Source organism: Thunnus maccoyii, chromosome 13 (genome assembly GCF_910596095.1).
Source record: "Thunnus maccoyii chromosome 13, fThuMac1.1, whole genome shotgun sequence".
Lineage (NCBI taxonomy): Eukaryota > Metazoa > Chordata > Actinopteri > Scombriformes > Scombridae > Thunnus > Thunnus maccoyii.
This window is the reverse complement of record NC_056545.1, coordinates 11,435,302-11,457,795: the sequence shown is the minus strand read 5'-3', so window position 1 is coordinate 11,457,795 and position 22,494 is coordinate 11,435,302. Positions and strand designations below refer to the sequence as shown.

The 22,494-nt window shown below is 39.2% G+C and overlaps 1 protein-coding gene across 2 annotated transcripts in view; it reads right to left on the bottom strand.

The window, feature by feature from the left end:
* Positions 1-22,494, bottom strand: part of fstl4 (follistatin-like 4) — a 221,111-nt gene that overhangs the window by 186,332 nt on the left and 12,285 nt on the right. For both annotated transcript variants that reach the window (XM_042431545.1, XM_042431543.1), the window contains exon 2: positions 22,030-22,063. In XM_042431545.1, coding sequence (XP_042287479.1) covers positions 22,030-22,063 — 34 coding nt within the window. The remainder of the gene's footprint in view (positions 1-22,029; positions 22,064-22,494) is intronic.

Genomic DNA, 22,494 nt, shown 5'->3' with positions numbered 1-22,494 from the left:
AAAGAAAAGAGAAAAACAGAGAGACAAAATGTAACATGAAGTTATCATGGGTCTTGAGTCCAATGTGTCTAAACTGACTTGGATCATTTGATGTGTCTTATGATGATTTTGTGTTTGTTTGCCTGTCTGTGTTCTTAAAAACCTTGGCTCCTGCATCATTCTCACCGGTAGGATGGAAAATCTGATGTCTTTCTGCCGTGGCACTGATTTTAAATAGTGTGCACTTTTAATTCAGATTTAATTCAGAATCGATTCTTAATGGTGATCTCTAAAATTGAAAGAAAAAGCCTGAATAAGAAGTGTAGAAAGACTTAACCTAAGTAAACACCAATGGGAGGTTTTGGACCAGAACTTTGGACATCACTCTCTACCACCATCATCAAAACATCAAATGAGGGAATATGTTTAGGAAGAATGGTGATCCATCCCTCCAATAAATTACAGAGACTTGAAAAATCTGCCAAGGCACACGAGACCATGGTAGCCTAACATACCAACTTTATGTATTTTTTTCATTTAATTTGTCACCCATCTACATACAGATATTGCGCTGATTTGAACGCAATTGTTGAACTGAGCAAAACTCTGCACTGTGGGTCAGATATATTTCACAACTTAAGCAGCCAGTTTGACTGGTGAAGGGACTGTAAATAAGGGGGGAAAGCTACACATTACCAGGAATAGGATGGACGTCAGCTGTGTGACCTGACCCTGCAACCCATTCTCTAACAAACATCACATTATTATCTGTGCATAAATGCTGAGTGCTCTGGGAATCTGTTAAACTCAGCACATTTAAAAGATTTATTGGCAGCCTCCATGCAGCCTTTTTTCAGCATCCCTTTTAAAAAGGGGCCATATTATACCCCTTTTCCACAAGTTAACACAGTTCCCTGGGGTGTTAATAAAGTGTATCTGACATGCTTTGGTCAAAATACCACAAGGATCAAGCACCACAGCAGCCTTCTCTTCCTGTCTCATCCTGTATAACTGTTGAGCGTGAGCCACGGAGAAATAGTGCCGTCGGAGAAAACATAGCAGTGCCCATTAGCGGCACAGCAAACACACCAGGCGGCTCACATTACTCGCGTAAGTTTGACTGCAGGATTATTTGTGTTTATTCTCCCCAAACAACCAGCGAGCGACAGCTAGTCCCCAACCAGCATGGTGATGTTACTGAAGCTCAGCCTGAATGAACCCAAAATAAACTTAGATTTTGCTGTGATTTAATTGCAATAAACGGATCAAATGGATGCTGAAATAACTACATCATGATGCCGATTTGTAAAAAGTCTGAATTCATGCTTTGTCAGGTCTGTCCGCAAGATGATGCTTGTCTTCTGAATGGAGTTCAGATCGATCAAGGCTGTTAACATTACAGTTGCTTCACCCACTCTCAAAATAACGTCATCTAAAAGCATAAATACGGCAGTGACGTTATTGATTATACACATAGATATCTACATACTATGTAACTTCAAAATTATATAAACTCATCTGCATTTAAGATGTTTATTATTGATGACAGCAGCTGAGGTGGTGTGTGACTCTGGTGTTAACTTAGCTCCGGCTAGGTGAAGCAAGTTTGAAGACAAATCCACTTTCCCAAAAGTTTAAAAAATAAACCTCCTGCCGGTAAACTGCTCCGGATCAGAGCAGATGAAACAGCAGCAGCGGCAGCAATGCAGGACTCTCCTGCTCTGCTCCCCGGCTCTTTCCTCCAGAGTTGGCCAGCTCTCAGCAGCTGTCTGTCAGCAATCAGCAGCTCTGTCCCGTGTCCAGCAAATGGGTCAGAGGGATGAGGTGAAAGCACAGGAAGACTTTGTATATATGAATACATTTCAAGTATTTCAAAAGGAATTTAGTGGATGGAAATCATCATAGTGTTGATTTTAATTCTTTTATTTGTATATTATCTGTAAAGTCAGTTTTAATAACAGGTCACTGTTTTTTGCTTAAGGTTTTTGTTATTTAACAATTAATATCTGAATGAAATAAAATAAATATCAATGTTCTTGCATTTGCTATAAGGATAAACGGTACAAAAGGACTAAGTTATATCCTTCATAAAAGATTTTCATGAACTCAAACACTGTTTTAACACAAACATTATTTTTCATTGTTTGTGGCAGTCTGTCATTCTTGTGATGGACTGAAATTGGCTACCTGTGCTCCAGGAATTCAGAGGAAAAGAGTCATGCATTTAATCCAGTGTTAATGTTTTTAACGTTATGTCAACCTTACTGTTTTATGTTCATTCCCCTAACACCGAATCAGAGATTTATTGCTAAACTGAATATCTCCTACTGCTTCACAATAACAGCATTCAACTGGGTGTACTTTATTCTGAAGCAGTCACAGGAAACACAATGTATTTGTCACCATCAGGTTACCGCAATCGATTTTGATTCATTAAGATTTTGTCTACATAACAAGACAACGGTTGGATAATTGAGCGGATCATTTTTCATTTTTTTCTAAAAGGAGTAATGGAACAAGAAGGAGCAGCCACAGTGAGCTGTTAGATGAAGAACTGAAAACCTCCAACTGTCACGTCCTACCAGGACTTTTTCTGTTTTTTGGACTCTTTGTGTTTTTGTTCTTTTGACTTCCTTGGTTTTTGTTATCCTTCTGATGCCCTCAGACTCTTTCTGTTTTTAGTTGGACTTTTTGAGGGGCTCTTTCATTTGTGTTGCTTTTGTTTCCTGGTTTTGGTTTTCTCTGTTCTCTTGTGTGTTCCTCCTGTGTTTTTTGTGTCACCTGTTTGTTTAGTTTAGTTCCTGTTTTATTTTGTAATATTTCCTCCTTGTGTCTGGTCACTTTACTTCCTGTGTTTGATTATTTCATGTGTCTCACCTGTGTCTCGTTTCCCTCACCTGTGTTTCATTTGCAATCACTCCCTGTGTATTTATAGTCCAGTTTTCAGTTCGGTCTTTGTCGAGTTGTCTGCTTCTGTTTGATGTTCCTGTGTTGCCTGCGTTTTGGTTCGTTCCCATGACTTTGTGCTTTTTCATTAATAAATATCTACATCGGATTGTCCCTGCCTACCGTCTCTGCATTTGGGTCCACCTGCTCCACTCACCCACCCTGACACCAACTCCTCGGCAAGGTGAGTAACCAACTCATGTTACGGATACTGAGCTCTGCTGTACCTGCGCTGCAAATGTGAGTTTGTTTGATTATGCTGTTCACTGATAGACCAGTTGCTCCTCTACTTTGCTCTAATATTAAACCACACTTATTGTTACCACCAGTAACCACAGGTATTGCCAAATCAACCAGGAATGAAATCTTACGGATTACAACTTTAAATCAGATTCAGAAATTACATACACACTCTATTATGAAGCTAGACACACCTTGATTTGATAATTGTTCAAGAGTTTACCATGCAGAGGATGTATAAAGCTTCAGTACTGGACAGTTGAGTTTGAGGCGCTCAGTCTGACTCTGTATCTAAGACAAAAAAATAACACCTTTTACTTGTATCCTCTGGGTTAAAGTATGTATAACAGAATGACAAATGCTGAATAAAAACTGCAGGTTAATAAAACAGGAGAGGTACAGACAGATCAAAAAATGTAGCAGGAAGCAGAATAAAAGAGGCAGAGCAGAAGAGTGGATGAGACCAAGAGTGAGAGCCACAGAAAACAAAGCAAGAGGTGGACTGTCTACAGATGCTGCTGCTACTATGAATGCATATGCTATCATCAAAGCCATCTGAAAATGATGGTAAACTGTGATTAAGGTCAGGGCTCTGGAACACCTACTCTGAATAATAAAGGCCTGTTTAATAAGGTTCCTTACTGTACTGAGACGTGCGTTGTCTTGTGCGAGTGCAAACCCTTAGTAGATGACTTTCATTCCTACAGCTGGTCATTATGCTATCCATTTATAATAGATGCAAATTAGACTGTCTGCCTGTACCCAAGTACTGTTTGTCATCAAATTACTGAGGTAACATACATGAGATGGATTGTAAAATGACCAAGGAAGCAAAATTAACAAAGTACTTTTTTGCTAAAGTACATGATTTAGAAATGTGTATTTAATATCAAAGTGCTAAAATACGCTCCAAGGATGAGGTGGGAGGAGGAGAGAATTCAGGCCAACATTAATAATTAGGAAGCCATAAATACTGATACTTACAGTATGTGAAAGTAAATTCAGTGTAGTTCAGTCAGCCAATTTAAATGGAATTAAATATAATGTGAATGTAGAATATGTACAGCCTTGATATTTGGCAATGATAATAACATCCCCCCTGAGGGAACATAGACTCAGAGCCTGCAGGAGGTGGAGCTTATAAAACTCCGTATGAACAGCAGCAGCAGTAGAAGCGAGTGACAGCAGGTGAGCAGTGAGGCAGCAGGCATAGAAGCAAATGACTGAGCAGAGCACTGACAGCCTCAGCACACTGCCATAATGAAAAAGTTGAGCTGGATATATGTTGTGGTGAGAAGAGTGTGTGAGATGTGGTGTGGATTGGAGTTGACTGCCTGAACAAGCTTGTAGCTTTCATTTTATATTCAGGTGATCTGAATGACCCAATATTTTCCTGGTACTAGTACAGGCAGGTAAGATTTGTTTGTTATAGTAGGAATACAAACACAGTGGTTGGTCAGGAGCAAAAAAAAGTGAAATGCTAAGTCTGGTCTAAGCAGAACTGTAGAGCTGAAAGTTGGACCTCAGTCAGACAAGTCAGAAAACTGATGACTTGACTGTTGTGACTCTCATTTAAGACAAGACTTTACACTTGAAAATAAAGCCATTTTGGTCAAGTTTTGACCTGGTAAGACTCTAGATTAATACAATCAAAAGCAAGGCCTTGCATAGCTTGAATATTTAATATTTAATCCTGCATTGAAATGACTTGGTCCAAGCTATGTAAAAAAAAAACAACACTGTTAGCCCAGTACTGAAAGAATAATGTTGCATGTCATTTAATGTTCAGCCTTACAACTTAGAACTGGTTGACAATTTTCTTATGGAGACTTGAGACTTGATTTGGACTTACCCCAAAAGATCTAACAACAGTTCTGTCCAAGTAAGTCTCAGTAGCTTCAGGAAGGAAATTACAACCTCAACACGATAAAGAGTTTATGGTGCAGCTTTAATATACAGGATTTCTGGAAGACTCTTTGAAGCTGTTCTGCCATTAAAAACTTATTTTAATGTGATTCTTCGCCAAACCTACAGCAGAATTTTTATGGAGATACCACTGCTTTCAGGCGCAACAAAACATGCAAAAAGCTGGTATGCAGGTGTTTTCATTTTTCTTTCATTAGTGCTAACCGAAAGCAGGATTTTGTTAATTACGCTGATCCCTGCCCTCTTTCAACCACCTGAGAAATTTGTTATCATCGCCTTCCCCTCACAATGACAGCTGAATTATCACTTATGTCACTGAGAGACAGCTCATTCCGACACGTCAAAATAACCATGCTAGCCACAGCAGGCTCCATCTGATTTCACACTATACTTGCTGCCCCTGCTTAGTATGGCAAGTAGCAATTTCATTACAAATCTCTGTCTCCCTCTCTCTCTATCTCTCTTTCTTCTCACTGACGTCCTTAACCAATGACACCCTAATTCATTCACTGCCCTATTTCTGTGAGCCCGGGGTTTTGTTGCCGATGCATTTAAGGTGAAGAGCCTCTCCTCCAGGGCCTGGCCGTCGCTCACACACCTGGGAGTCTGTCCCACTATTACGCATGCTATTTGCACAAATTGCTCCATTTATGTTTGAATATGAAATGCATTTCCCAAATATGACTGTAGACTGTATTTGTCCCCTAAAAGAGCAACTGAGATGTGAGGGATATCTTATTCCTGTGAGATTGCCTCTTCATTTTCTCTTTGTCATTAGCTGTAAGAGAAGTTTGAGTAATTTTACATGTGAAATTGGATGGAAAACCAAAATCCAATTGCTGGTGCTAGATTGTTATTGTTCAATGGATTTCAAATGGTCCTGTGTAAGTGGGAAAAGAGAAATCCCTAAATACCATGAAAGAGCGCACAGAGCACTCAAGCTAATGATATGACTGGAATAATACAAGTACTACATTTCTTTTCAATATGATACATTTGTCAACTAACAGTAGTAAATCAGTGGCCTTTACAATTTCTAACAGAAATTGCGCAAATCTGGGACTGGGTGATAATTTAAATTGGCTGTTTTTTTTGACTAAAAATTAAATATTGTGGTGATAAGATCTCATTATGCTATCATTTTACAAAACGTGGCTGTCCAACAGGGAGATTCCAAGCAAGTTGTAATTAAAAAGTAAACTAATCAGTTATTGAAGCTTTTGTTTTTGTTACATGTTGTGAACAGTTTTGTCAGATGTAATACATAACAGAGGAATGCAGCTCTTTGCATTGAACATCAATGATTATTTTTTATTATTATTATTATTATTATTATCATATTTCACTCAACCATATCACAGGACCCTTCTAAAATCTCTGATAGATGTCTATAATATAGATGATGTGGTATTGTACAGCAGGCTTCACTTGTTTATGTTGTGTTAAATATACAGCATAAATCTGTTTTGTTCTAAACTGCTAAAGAGATACCAAAGCCACACAGACTAAAGACATAGCGCTAAAGACAAACATACACACAGATATAGGTTGAATTGAGGTAAAGAGGCCATTGATAATGAAATGGCCAATAACCACAGACAGCTAGATCCAGGAAAAAATCTTAATTTGCCTTGTCTTTGGCAGCACAGACATCTACTCTGGAATATTCCAGCCTTTGCTCTCTACATTTACTTTAGTGCCATGAGCACGCACTCAGGTGCTAAGCGTTGTTGATTTGGATGTTAGGACACAGCCTTTCACCAGCAGACATCTTTCATAACCACTTTTTGAACACAGTGATTAAGAGAAGGAAAGGAAGTCAGCACAAATATATGGAAGCAGGAGAGCGCACATTTCAAGTAGCAGTAAATTTATAATTGTGTATAAGTGCCAACATGAACAACCTGTAGGTAGATGTACGTTGATATATACTGTACATGCATACTGTCATTTCTGAGGCACAGCCACAAGCAAGGAGGGTTAAACAACCTCGAAAAACCTTCTACAAGTGCAAACAACCCTTAAAACAAACAGTGCATTGTTACATAAAATGGAAAAAAAAATGTACAAAGAACAATAATCCCTCTGGTGTGGTGTGCATTACACCCAATTACTGTCACAACTAAGCTAAAATATCTCACACAAACCCCACAATGGACACACAACACAAGCGGTCTGATCTGAGTTCCTGTAAAAAGACCATTCAGGACTGTGAATCATGTGCCCACATTCGGGTTCGTTGGCCACAAACATAGTAAAACATTCAGGCAAGGATGATAACAGCAGCAGCTACTTTAATACTATGACAAAATGTGAGTACATTGTTCTCCACAGATTTGAAATATACTCTACTATTATTAGTTGATTTATTATTTCAGTTCATATTTAACAGGATTTTATCTTGTTGCTTCATCATGAATTAAACTGTATTACCTTGAAAAATTTAAAAACTGTGAAAACGTAATAGTCCACTAAAGATAAATCTGAATTTGGGCAAGAAAAAGTAAAGCCCAGCCTGACTTGAAGCCCCAAAACTTTCCTATCAATCTTCCTACCAACATCATAGCTTTGTAAGAGCCCAAAACCTGAGCTAGGAGACAGTTCATCATCAGCTTAATAATGTAATTGACCATAACACAACTAATCAGAAAACAGCGGAACTTACGGGAGACCTGCGACCTCTCCAACACGGACAGGTGGGAGTTTTAATTATGAGGGAAAAGTTGAGAATAAAAGGTGACATAACCATCTCACATCAAATAAGCCTGGTGATGCTGACAATATACCATAAATGACCTATGACCTTTCACCCGTGTTCCATTACATCAGAACCTATGACCTTATCGCATTACATGATTCTTGTCACCTTTTTGGACCCTGGTACAAGCCCAGGCTCACTATGGGGGGAAAAAAAAGAACTGATAAAAAACCCATGCTTGTTATATTTGCTATTACTGCAGCTGCTGTACTGCTCTCTCCCCTGGTAGCTGGCTGCCCAAGCCATTTTACATTTAAATCTGTTGAATAATAAATTATTCAGTGATTTAATTCCAAAGAAAGTGGCAAATATTTCTGAGAACAAGCAACCCACCTGCCTAGCCACGGGTACCATTCCCTCAAAGACTTGTTTTTAAATTACATCCACGATAGCATTCTCATTAATCTTCATGCATTTCAAAAGGCTTCAGGGATCATAACAAATTTTTAAAAATAGATTCCTGTATATATGCTATGACAATGATCAGACAATCCTGCAAGTCTATGAGGTTATTTCTGGAGACACTTCTCCGTGGGATACGGGTATACAGTAGTTTGTTGAGATCACAATGTCTGTCACAGCAGCTGCGGTGCTTTTATGTGCCGTCTTGTCGCTGACAAAAAAGGAGTGGATGTGGACAAAGAGCTTCAGAGAAATCTCAAATTGCATATTGAATTCTAAAAGCACCCCCTCAAAGGCAGAATGCTGGCAGAGCCCACTCGCTCAGGCTGCCAAAACCTAGACAATGGTAATTGCTTGTCATATTTAGGAAAATTATGTAGGAAATACAAATGCCATATTAAAACCTTTTTTAAATTGTATTCAAAGCCCATTTGATTCATTTTCATCTCACTCTATCCTGGCAAAGTGCACTGGTATGATCGCCATCTCAGTCCCTTACTGACTCACTGCATTAAATGTTGTCTCATTTATCTCATCTGAGCCCAACGCTTTCCACCCTACGCCTAAGTATCTCAAATTCAATTTCTTCCAAACTGACAAATTATCCTTTTCAAAACAATGATGCCTACTCTTACAAACTGTTGAAAATCAAAACAAAATGAAAATACAACTCCCTGACACACTCTAGCTTGCAGGGCACTATGATACCCCAAAAGGTCTTCTGGGAGATCTGCTATACTTGTTGCAAAGTCAGCTTTCTCTGCTGCATGTTGCCTTTTTGTCTTGTTCTTGCACTCTCTCTGTACAATGTGTGCTGATTCTTAAATGTAATCACAGTCTTGCATAGATAAATATTGGCTTTCAGTGACACTCTATCCATAATCTGCAGGCTTGAAAGACAGAAGGCCATAGTTGGCAGTTCACAGTGAAACAAGTATCAAAGCGTGTACAGAAACTGAGCTCGATTCTTGACCTGAGATAGTGCAGTTTGACAAAAAAATCTCATCAATAGGTCCACTTACTCTGTAATTATCAAGCTTTCAGTTACATCTCATGGCCCTCTGCTGCAGCTGGAGTTATGTCATTCAACACCTTAAGATCTCTGCTGGTACACCCTAAAAAAGCTAACTTTGTGAGCATCCCACAAAAGACGATGGAGGCAGACAAATGAATTATGCTGCAAGACATCATTTGAGAAAATCTATTAATATTTTGACACTCTTTAGACCATGAAAACACCTTACCATACGAGTGCATTGACATGAAATCAAGCTGATCAAGCCAGTTATTAACTTAAAATGAAGAATCTACAAGAATCTAAAGTTGTAGCAGTCAACTTTCAGTCAAAATTGAGTTTTTGATACTAAAAAAGTAGATTTTGGAAGGAAGAACACAGAGCCAACTACAGACTACTTATGTTTTTACAGCTAAACCAGCATATAAAATGCATGGGTCGCATCCAGACTGGGGAAAATCACTGTACTTTGGTCACAATAACAGTGAGTTTGCAGTTAGTCCAGATGGTCAAAGAGAGCAAAGCCACAGAGAGAGGCTGCAGAGATGACATCTCAACAGATAGAGGCTGCAGGTGTGGACAAGACTGCAGACGGGGGCAGAACCAGGAGCACAGGAACAAGCTGGAGGGAGGCTACACACAGAGACAGAAGCACATGGGACTGAGTGCAGTGACCCTGTTTAAAAGGTCTGCAAACAAATGTGACTTATGTGAGGCTTTGCATGCTGAAATCACTCACCTGATGAGAGAGACCAGGGCACTACAGATAAAAGCTGAGGCTAGAGAGTGAGTTGAATGTAATTTCTGTGATTTTGGCTTTAATGTTGAATATCTCAAATACAAGCAAAGACAAGGATGCATAAGGATAATGATGGCTCATTTTCAGAAAATGTGTTTCTCATATATATTACAATTACAACATCAGGTAACTGCAGGAAGCGGACTATAACTTGATTACTAAAGAGCATATGAACGCACTGAGTAGTGAACAATTTGTTTATTTGTAGTCACTGTTGTCCTTCCCCTTAGCAATAAGCATCCTGGTTGTACAATCAATCTTTCATTTAGTTTCCGCCTGCTAGCAACTGTCTCCTCAGATGACCTGTTGCCTGTGAACTTTACAGTCCACTACATGGTTGCTGTAATGACTCTGGATTCTTCTTCTCATTTATGGTTCAGGTTCAAATTCACTGTTGTGACAATATAGTAATGCAGCTGAGGGATTTACACAAATCATGTGTTGGAAACAAACAACTTCACTAAACAGCTTCTTTATCACTAAAGGCAAGTGCAAATAGGATACTTCAGCTTTAAGATCAGGGTGAGCACCTTTCTATCTCTTATAATTGATAGCTGTCTCTGATCCAATTTGAGTTTCTAGGACAGAGAGCCCTCTCTACTGCTTGCCTAAGTTGCTGGCAATAATGCCCCAGTCTTGCAGAAATGATAGCAGTCACTCTGAAACGTTAACTACTTGCTTTAAGTCTATATACCACCATTAAAAGGATTTTAATCATTACTTGCATGCCCTCGTAATATTATATCTAACTACATTTGTCAGTTTTGCCTAAAATGACAAAACATCGGTCTGCAGCAAACATGGAATTCAACAACATCAGGTATATTGGACAAATTTACAGCATCTCTCACAAACTTAAGTGTATATCTATATATAACTATACGTACATATTTATAAGTATAAACTTAAATGATGTTGATGACATCTGAGGTGTATCAGGGCTCGACATTAACTTTTTGAGGCACTTGTCCGGATAAAAAAAGTCACTTGTCCAGGTAAAAATGACAGCACAGAAGCTAAAGACACTCTAACTTCTGTTTCCATGGGACTTTAATGCTGTTGTTCATCATCTGTGATGTCAAAACATCAGATTTCCACACAGAGAAATAAAAAGAGTGTGTCCTGGTATTAATTCAGTTATAGAACCTAAGTGCACCACGCAGTGTTTCTCTTGCCCAGCTGCTGACAGCACTGTGAGCTGAAGAGTCAAGCACACTGGGCAGTAGAGGACGTTGTACCAGCGTCTGGTTCAAAAGTAGTTTGGCCGACTTTGCTATTTCATTATTATATTATATTATATTATTGTTAGTCATTCCCATTGATCAAGGTAAATGAAATTGCTGAATTTTAAATATGTTATTATAGTGAGGTTTCTTATGCTCTAGGCCTGAAAAAATGTAATTTTTATTTATTGGTCAAAGCAAATTCTGTAAAATGTGCATCAACAGAACTTATTGACTGTCAGGTTTTGAAAGGGAATGGGCTGTCTGGTTGCACCGACGGGTTCTATTGATAAACGTCTGCTAGACTCACTTACAGTTACAATGACTGGAGGGATAAATACAGCGTAGGGGTGCTGAGCAAAACTCTGGAGAGACTCAGCAGCCAGAAAGTTCTCCGTTCTCCATTTAGAAGCAGCTGAGATTGTCACTAAAATGAGAATAGCTGGTCCACCTTAAAGGTCGGTCAACCTTAAGTGAGCCTGGTCAGGTTAGACTAACCCACTGTCACTAACTAACTTCGGGGCTGACCCCCTTCACTTCAATCTCAGCGAGTAGCAAGCAAGACACAGGAACTTGGCTTGGGTCTTAAGGAGTTGTAGCATTTATTCACTGACAATAGCCTAAACCGTGCACACACTGCACTGCTATGTTCACAACTATACTTCTAACTTCTACTCTCTGATCCAGTCGCCAGCCTCACCATCACACACCTGCTCTCTCTCTCTCTCTCTTTCTCTCTCGACCGCACACTCACTACGTATACAACCCACGCACTGAGCTATCCCATTCTGAGTTGTACAAAATGCATTTGTTTCAAATCCGTATTCTGAATGTATTCATTTAATTAAATAGCCAAGTAATGAGTAGCACATAATGTGAAGACACATGGTATTTTTTTGTTTATGATTTTTTGAATTTGTCCAGTGGTGCAAGTAAATTTCTCTTCCACTTGCCCTACAAAAAAATCCACTTGTCCCAGACAAGCCGACAAGCCTTAATGTTGGGTATATGAATGTATTTAAGAGTCAATGCGTTTACTCAGTCATAGAAATGTGACCTGACAGCAGCTTATTAATATTTCCTCATCCTGGGGGTATGCAAATACAACATGTCCTCTGCACAGTGTTACTGAAGACCTTGCTGGTTGAGATCCAAATCACAATAACTTATCCTGAAACTCCAGCTGGCATATATGTATGTGTGTGTGTGTGTGTGTGTTTGCATATGTGTGTGTTGGAGACAGGGAAGAGGGCAGGAGCAGAGAGACGAAGCGACTGGAGAAGAAGGAGCTGAGCACAGAGGCATATAATCTAAATTCAAAAGCAATCATTTTTGTTCTCAGCTCATAAAGCCGTCTGCTGTTGATGGGTAAGGCAGTAAAAATCAGGAGGCTGAAGGTAAAGAATGAATCTTAAAGGGTTTGCAGGGATGTTTTCTCTCACACAGCAGCAGCTGGAGACCTCCAGTAAGGGATACATAAAGCATAAACAGGATTAAAGATAATTACAGTAATTAGAATACACAAAATGGCAAATACAGTAATTTGGCTATTGCCCGTTAAGGAAACTGTCTTAATAATCAGACAAGAAACAATTTATTTGACAGAGATTTTGGAAGTAAATATAATTTGTAGTACTCAAACAATCAGTCAATTAAAGTGATGAACAGAAAATTAGTTGCCCTGATAAAACAAGCATTTGCAGACCCCACATTGAGCTCTGGCAAAGTAAAAACAGCAATTATTCAATTTTCTTACATTTAAGAGATTAAAGGACTAAACAAATTCAATGCTTATTAATTGTTAATGAAAATAACAGTTAGTTATATCACCTTTCTTTATCAGGACAATTTACGAAGGCTGTAAATATATCACCACAGGCTAAAGACAGAAGAGTTAAGTGTAAAAAGTGGGTCAGAATTTGTTTAAAAATCAACCTGTGGAATATGTGCCATCTTTTTTGATCTCTCTCTCTCTCTCTCTCTTTAGAGGTATGCAAATATCTGTCACATTAGCTGTGTTTTCCTGAGCAACACTGGAAAGCATTATGATGCAGTGATATATCTCAAGTTCATTAAAGATCAAAGGAAGCTGTGAGGGTGCTCTTACCCCTCTAAACAAATGTCTAAATTTGCCTGTTGATTCTCCCAGTGTGTCTTTCTCCACATAACCTTTGCCTGTTTTTAGTCTCAGAATCTGCACTTTAGCATTAGTGTGTGTGTGTGTGTGTCCAAGTAGGCCCACTGGTGCAGCTTGCCCCAGTCAGAATAAAGTGTTTTTCAGAGTGCCACTGTCTGTCCCTGTTAGTCCCTGGAGAGGTTGTGTGCCCTCCTTAAGCCCTTCAGCGGTATCTGCAGGCACGCTCAACACGGGAGCTTACACTGCCACTACAAACCCCCTTTGTCTTTGACTTTCAGACTTTTTGGCAAAAATTATTCCTATGTGAAACTTCTGCCTCTGAATTAGATCAGAAGACAAAAAAATGAGCCATAATTCGTGGCATGATCAAATTTAGGTTCATGATGATCATGTGAAAATTGCAAGATTTATGGTGCAAATCATAGGTTTACTTGAGATATTCTGATTTTGCAGCCATGTCTATAAAGGTGGGGTTGATTTTAGTAAAGCCTGTTTCATTTTACTATTTTGATTAAGTCCTCAATGACTCAATGAACTTTTCGCTTGGTAATCTTTATTGCTCCACAGCTTAATGAAATCACATTTCACAGAGATTTATGATGTGACTGAGATAGTGGCTTACAACTTTCAGCTGTGAAAAATTATTCTTATTGCACATCCTAATTATGCAGGATGCCTCTGGGAGAGAATCTACATATTACAGTATCTCACATATGAGAGCTCCCCAAACTGGTTGTGATTTGGGACTTTGTGTGTATGAAGTGTGAATATACAGTAGAAAATATGCATATAGTACACTAAGCACAAAGCCCTTTGATATACAGCATTCTCAAACCGATTAAGACTCTAAGTGAGCGAGAGAAAAACATGTGTAAATGCAGAGATTAGAGTTAACATTTAGACCTACAGTACAGTATAATATATTGCATTATATTCCAGCATTGTTCTTTTAATTTACACAATTTTTATAAGTGAGAGATCCATGACCAAGAAAATGTAAATGTGGGTGGGTTTTGTTTCTCGCCTTGTGATTTAATGATTTCCCTTTCACCCTTGAATACAGTTAGAGGTGATAACATTCTCCCCCTCCACCTCTCCTGTGCGTTACACAGTATCATCCCTTAAACGCTATCACTTCCCCAACCATACATCTGCTCTGTAATCTTGTTTCCTCATCGCCTCACCCCCTACACTTTCTAGAAACCTGCAAACCTTGTAGAAATGATCAAGTACCACCTTGACAATGTAGTGTACAACTTTTTCAGCTCATTTATACAGCAGGTTTGGGTACGAGCAACAGACAAATTGATTACTAATCAGAACTATACCTGATCAATCTTTTATTTCCCAATTCAATCTTTTTTTCCTTTAGTATCTATGGATTTTGAGCACACGTACATGTATGCATACAGAAAAAATGTGGTGCTGCATGGCCAAGACAGCACACTAACCATATTGGCTCAAATATAAGGCGATATTTCCATGGGAATAATGTTTGAAAATGCACTGGTTGCATTATATTTGAGTACTAGACGTTATACTCACGATATAAGATATTCTTTTTGAATGGAAAGACTGTCCCCTAAGGAGAGCGTCGCATTATGGCTCGTTTGCAGCCTTATTGTTACTGGGCTAGCTAGTTTCTTTATGTGCTTTTATGTTGTGTCTTTTAAAGTTATTCAACCCTGAAAAGTGTTCAGGAAGCCCAGCTGAACCTATGGGAGTTGGCTTGTGTAACGTGTTTTACTGCCACAGGGGAAATGAATTGTTGATGAGTGAAAAACGAGTTGAAAACATCCCCCTGACATCAACTGAAGAAACACACCGGGGACTGAATCACATGTCAAGCAACCAAGAATTGCTGGTGTCAGATGATGAGGAGATGAAAAAGCCTGTCTGAAAAATTCTACATGTCAAAGAACATAATTTTGATAAAGGGGACTGACAAAAGAGTGTGAGTATGTGAGTTGCTTGATATTTGTAAATATTAACATTTACACTACAGAAAAGGTTTAATGAATTCCTTCAAACTTCCAAAATGTAAAGTGGCAGACTAGCAGCCATGAAACCAAAGTAGCATATATCTTCTTGAGTTATCCTTAGTTTATAATACCACTATCCTAGACCATCTGGATAGTGGCCAATAATAATATATAATAATTTCCAACTTGGCAAGAATCTACCATCAAATTTTCTCAAAAGCAACTAGCAATCCTATTTGTCTTTTTATATAGTATCACCTTCTTTTATATTTCATCTTAATGGTGTTTGTCTTATGTAAAGTACTTTGCCTTGTTGTTGAAAGATACTATACAAACTCGCCTTGTCTACATAACGGCCTTTCATATTTTGTTCTCACATTAGAGATGATGCTGATACATGTAACTTCTATCAGTTCCATTAAACACTACTTAATATACCCCAATCACATTAACACCAACAGCTGTCATACAACAGTTACCTGCAATACACCGTAGAAGACTATTGTATTAGTAATTGGCCTGCATCCATCAAAGGCCCTCGCAAAAGCATTCATCAACATCACTACAGTAGCTGTCTTCATTACATGAGTGAGAATTTCCCTCACTACTTACTTGAAAAGCCGCAATTAATTACTTATTGCAAATGTTGATGTTCACTTCACAGCAAAGTCACAAATTTGTCTTTCCACATATCCGTGTTTACCTGAGATATGGCAGGTAAACATCTGCAGCGTAGTAGCAGGGGAAACTTAGCACTAAGGAGGGAAAAAAACAGACAACAAGCCTTTTTGGCACCTCACAACTGTGCTTTCTTTTTCCAGGTTTTAATCCTGCCTTTCATAGCTGCACCATTTTCTTGGCTGAGTGCTGTTAGTCAATCTGCCCACATGGTTAACGCAACTCTTTGGTCAAGGACGATATGGATACTGTGTTTCAGATGACAAAGACAACTTTGGCAGTCCTGTGAATCTCAAATGCCAAATATTAACACTGACACATGGGGCTGAAACAAGGTTACTTCCATTTCTCGCCCATGTTTTCCATTCTATCCTGTTTTTTTCTTTTGCTTGTCTTTTATGATCTGGTCCTTTTTTTTTCCCTCTCAGCTACTTCTTTTATTATTCTGTTAAGTCTCTACCTTCTGCTTTCCCTTCTCCATGTCTTTATAAAGCTAATTTTCTGCTCCTTTCTCTCAATTTAACCCTCTGACACAAGCACACTTGCCATCTTTTGATTTCAGTTAGCATTACAAAGCCACAAATATGCTAATATTGTTTTCTATTTACAGTGAAACATACAAATTGTGTCAATATGACAACAGGTTAAAATGTTGAATAACAGACAATATAAACATCTCATTTGATTGAGTAATTAAGCCTTGAACATATCTTCCTGTCATCTCCCTTATCCCTCCTTCTCTGAGATTCTCCCACTCTTCCCTACTTTACTTTTTCCCCTCCCAGCTTCCTCCCTAGTCATTTGCTGCTTATTAGATAGTCTCTCTGTCAACCTTGTCCCATCTAATTCTCACTCAATTACAATCTAAATGAACCACAGAACTGCATAACTTGCTTTGCCTCTTCCCATTGTTTAATATGTGACGGTAACAAACCCTGATTAGGCCTCCGCAAAGGTTCATAAATTAAGCACTCAAAGCCGAATTAATCACCATTCCCTGCAAAGATAAATGTGCAATATTCAGTTTTTCCATATGGATCCCACTGAAAAACAATAACATAATGTGAAAAGGAGAACACTCAATGGCATGCATATTTTCCTGACTGTGACATTTGGACCAGGGATGGCTGTGCATCACCAGCCAGTAAAATGTCATTTACTGAGAATTTCTGTCTGAGCTAGCTTAAATCCCTCATATGCAATGTTTGCACTAAAGCAATTTTCACCAGTAGCATCTGCGTTCCAGAGGTAAAACTGGGCCAATTTGATTAATGTCATCGCCTCAATGTGAAGAGTGTAGACGCTACAATAAAAAGTAGAAAAAAACTGGAGGGAGAGTGACTTGAGCTAGAGAACAAGTTAAAGACATAATATAAGAAGAAAGGTGGCAACCTGAAAGAATGACAAACAGAAAGTGGGAGAAGCAACCAGCCAGTGGAAGTGGAAAAAGACAACCCCAAAGCGCTACACTTATCATCATCCAAGGGAAAGGAGTGCAAAACAAGAAAATGAAATGCAGTTGCTTGATTTTGAAAGTGGATCTAGTTTAGCATACAAACAGGCAGCAGATAATTAGTCTCAAGAGGGAAATAAGCACACGCTAAATGGGGAAAAAAAGCTCACAATATTAAAGCGGCTGTCCTCAAATGGTAAATGATAGATGGACTGTACTTGTACAGTGCCTTTCTAGTCTTCCGACCACTCAAAGCGCTTTTTTTAACACTAAAAGTCACATTCACCCATGCTGAATGAGTAAAGGGGCTCCCATGCAAGGTCCCAACCTGCCCATCAGAGGGAATCTAATCATTTACACACATTCACACACTGATGGTACAGCCAAGGATGGTATCTTGCCCAAGGACACTTTGACATGCAGACTGGCGGAGCCGGAAATTGAACCACCTATCTTCTGATTAGTGGACGACCCGCGCTACCGCACTCAGACATATTACAGCCAGCTGTTGGCTGGTAAAGTTGAACAACCTTCTCTCACTTTAACACCACATCACAGACAGACAGTATACTTTACAGCCATACATTTTCATAGATGATTTAACAGTAAGAGGAGATTGCATTTTTACTAATAATTAGTGCTGTGGTCTCCAGGTCGATTAGTTGATCAATATGCTCTCATCCGACCAAATTCTCATTGGCTGAATACTATTGGTAGCGTAGCTCCGTTAAGGAATACAGCATTGCGTAGTATGTTTGCGTAGCGAATGTGAATGCGTGAGCGGCAGGAAAGTGGCGGTGGATGCGAGTGGAGCAGAGGAAAAGGTTAGCAGTAAGCTGTCAGTCTGGCAGTAAATGTACAGCCCTACTCTTTGCTGGCTACAGCTCGGCATTTAATACCTTTGTATCAAACAAGATGGTCCTGTCCACATCAACACAGAGGCTGTGGAGAGAGTCCCCAGCTTCAGGTTCCTGGGAGTCACCATCACAGAGGGCCTCTCCTGGGCTGACAACACCTCAGCAGTGGTGGGTAAGGCACACAATACCTTTATTTTCTGAGGAGGCTAAGGAGAGCCAAACTTCCCCAAAAGCTGCTTGTCAACTTTTACAGATGCACCACAGAGAGCATACTTGCAAACTGCATGACAGCCTGGTACAGCAGCTGCACCAAAGCTGACAAAAAAAGCCCCTCCAGCGTGTTGTGAAAACAGCACAGGACTTATTTGGCATTGAGCTACCGTCACTAGAACATCTTCACAGCACTTGCTGTGTGAGGAGGACTAAAAACATCAAGACATTACACACCGCGGACACCATCTGTTTAAGCTCCTCCCATCAGGCAGGCACTACAGATGCACAAATAGACTGAAAAACAGCTGTTTCCCAAGAGCTGTGGCACTCCTGAACTCAGACATCTCAGTCCGACAAGACTGATATCCTACCATCATTGGAGCATGTGCAATATCTACTTACATGTCACTTCAAGCCACTGATGATGTGCAGTATTCACACATCATTCAACACCCCAATACACCATCACTCCACATCTGTCCACCGCACCTTTACTGCACTTTTACTGCTGATGCTTTCGCACCCCCCGTTTTTGTATTTTTGTTGTATTTTATTGTTAATTGTATTTATACTTCAAACTGCTTATATTTTGTACTTATATTTCTTAGATTCTGTACTTTTTATTGCTGATATTTTATATTTCTTATCACATTACTGCCTTATTTATTCTTTGTAAATATGTGTGAAGTCTTAAATACTAATGCACCATTTGAGGTTGATGCAACTGCAATGTCATTGTGCCTATGGCAAAAAAACAGTGGATGCTGTTACATGCTGACACCTCCAACACAATTACTGTACACGTCATTAACATAGTCGAACATACTGCTGATGTGAGGAAGTGATGTCAGCCACCATCATGCCCTGTTATCACCTTGTTCATTGTAATGACTCACTCTGAGAACTGATTCACATCAGTGAGCAGGGAGTGATCCAGTGAAGATAAATGATGGCAACTGTGTTCTTACAGAGAGAAAAGCGGCCTGGGAAGTTGCTGGTTTGAATTCCCAGTGTGGCATTTGGAAGAATCTAAGTGGTGACATAAAATGTGACTCCACCCTCTTATTGACCGCAATCAAGGCACTAAAGGCACCCAAGCTCTGATTACCGTTGTTCAATGGTCATCAGTACATGAATGGTTGTGCAAGGCAGTTCGACACATGGATAAACACATTCACAGCACATGGAGGAAACACAGACACACAGGGAGAACTTAAACCTCAAATTCACCACCAGGCATTGCTAGTGTGCACAAAAAAATACATTGTTCAGTTGGACTTTAAGTGCTGGAGACAAATATTAAAATTACATGACCCCAGTATATGTAAATCCAAATCCATGACCTTCAATCCATTGTTTTCTTCTTCTGGTGTTCCCATCAATTTCCTGTACCTGCATACTGAATAAGTTTTCTGCCAACGCGTGTTTCCATGCTTCCATACTACAGAAGCAGCTGCACATTCACAAAGCCACTACAAAGTGCTTACAGCTTAAAAAATAAATGTGTTAATTTTTTTGCACTGTGCTCGTGGTGCACAGCCACCTTTCTGTTTGGTTTTGTCAGCCTACCCCATCTATGCTGGTATCCTTTTTTTTTTTTTTTCTCCACATACTGTATGTTAGCATTGAAATCTGTGAGGAGAGGTTTAATGAAAATGCCTGTCACAGGAACACCTCATAGTGTGTTTCCTATCAGGATGTGTGTAACTGCAGCAGAATTGAAAGAAGGCGACACACACAGCCAGAAAAGCAATTGTCACTTAGAAAGCTACTTCTCTCCACATAAAAATGCAATATAAAAAAGAAATCAACTAACAAACATCCAGAGGTAAAAAGAAGAAGAGGAAAAAGCACTAGATGCTGAATAAGAAACATGAATAAAAAAGAGATCCTCTGGGTCACATTTAGGTCGAATAGAAGCAGGCACAAAAAACTCAAAGCAAGCAGAGAATCAGCGCTTTACTCTGGAGATGAAAACAATACGTTATAATGGGCCTAATGCTTTCAGAGGAAGTCACCTGTCAAAGAAGAAATAGTCAGCCTTGGAAATTATTGCTGTTACAGTAACTTTCACACAAACTGCTCAATTTTACTGTCATGCACTACTATGCAGTAAAAATAAACATCAGGGAAAGAACAACATACAATATGTGAATGTTTAGGCCACACAAAGTCAAAAATGCTGATCTCAAGTCTGGTGCGGTGGCAGTTCAGCTACACAACTAACACCTTTCACAGCAATCAGCCAGCCACTCAAATATACATCACAGAACTGAATTACTAGATGGATAAGCCAAGTGCTACTGGCACTTGAATCAAGATATGAAAAAAAGAAGCTGTGGACTGCAACAGAGAGAAATACTTATCACTACATGTATGTGTGTAGATATCCACTATCTGATAAAAATACAAAACGCGGAGGGTTGGTCACGGAGAACATCCCTGAGCAAACACTGATTGATGGGTTATCTCGGTTGATGTCGGCAGAGGAGTAGTATCAATATTTTAGATTTAATCACCTTAGTATTGGTGCTGGTATCATAATTATGGTTGTGGCAGCTGTAGCTCAGATGGTGGATAGAGCAGACTAGCCATTAATTGTAGGGTTAGTGGTTCAATGCTTGACTTCTCCCCCCTACTAAATTCTCAACAGACTTAGGAGATTTAGAGTCAAGAATATGAATGCTTTTTATAAGGCACTAACTGTCTGAGCAATCACTGCAGCGTAAAACGGCCTACAAGACCAAAGCCAAACATTACTTACTCATACTTACTCATTTCTGACAGGGGATTGAAGATGGATGACAGCTAAATAATTATCCACCTGACAAATATATTTTTCAATTTATAGACGGGTTGTCACTTGGAATGAGTGATTTCAGGTGCTTCTGCTTTTTGTCAGTTGAGTTGGGAAAAGATGGCAGGACATAGTGGAGCTGGAGTTTCACTGTGCTAATGAAGAATCCTCCTTTTTTTTTTTTTAACTACACTATTACTTTCTCTCAGATGGTAACAAATGCAGCTGAACAGACAAAATGGATTGGAGAGCCAATGCCTTCCTGTGCCACAACTCAAATCTTGGCACCCACTGACAAATGAAATGCCTTCTAAATTTAAATCTGAAATGTTTTCAAACACTTCCTTTAGAGGACAGTAGAGCAATATTTGTAATGCACTAACAAGTGGGATTTTTCAGATTATTATATCATCATTAGGGTTTTCTCAGGAATAGGTTGCATGGTCCTTTTTATGGGAGTAATTTAGATTCAAATTACTTCCCAGAAGCATTTCCCAGCAATCAGAAAACCAAAGTGTATGCCAGAATAACAGTAGAAGAAAAAAAAAAAAAGATTTGTCATAGAGCACAACATGGCATATTTTGAAAAATGCTGTTTGGTTTGAACACAGTAAGTGTACTCACATTGATCGATGTTCCCGTCTGCTTTCCCCTTATCCTGCAAACAGAGAGCACACACAAAAATGGTCATTACAGGCTCGGAGGAGTGAGACAAAAACAGCCCTTTCTGCAGCTTTTCGCAGACCATTCGTTACTAGGACTTTTCCTCTTTTCTGAGTTCAGAGAAAGACGACAGAAAACAAAGGTGGACAGACAAAATTAGAATAAAAAGGAAAGAGAGGCAGAGACGAGAGAGAATATATGGTGGATGACAAGAGTGAAACAAGAGGACCTTTTATAAAAAAGGCATATCCCAGAGTCAATTCAGTAACCTTCATTGGAAATATACTTTCCAACAGGCTGCAAGACAGGTGTCACCATATTGGACTGTTTGTTTGGATGTCTTACAGTTGATACCACAAATATAAACACTAATTTATTTGTACATATTAGCTGTGAGTATGATGTTGACATGCAGTTCAAATTTAC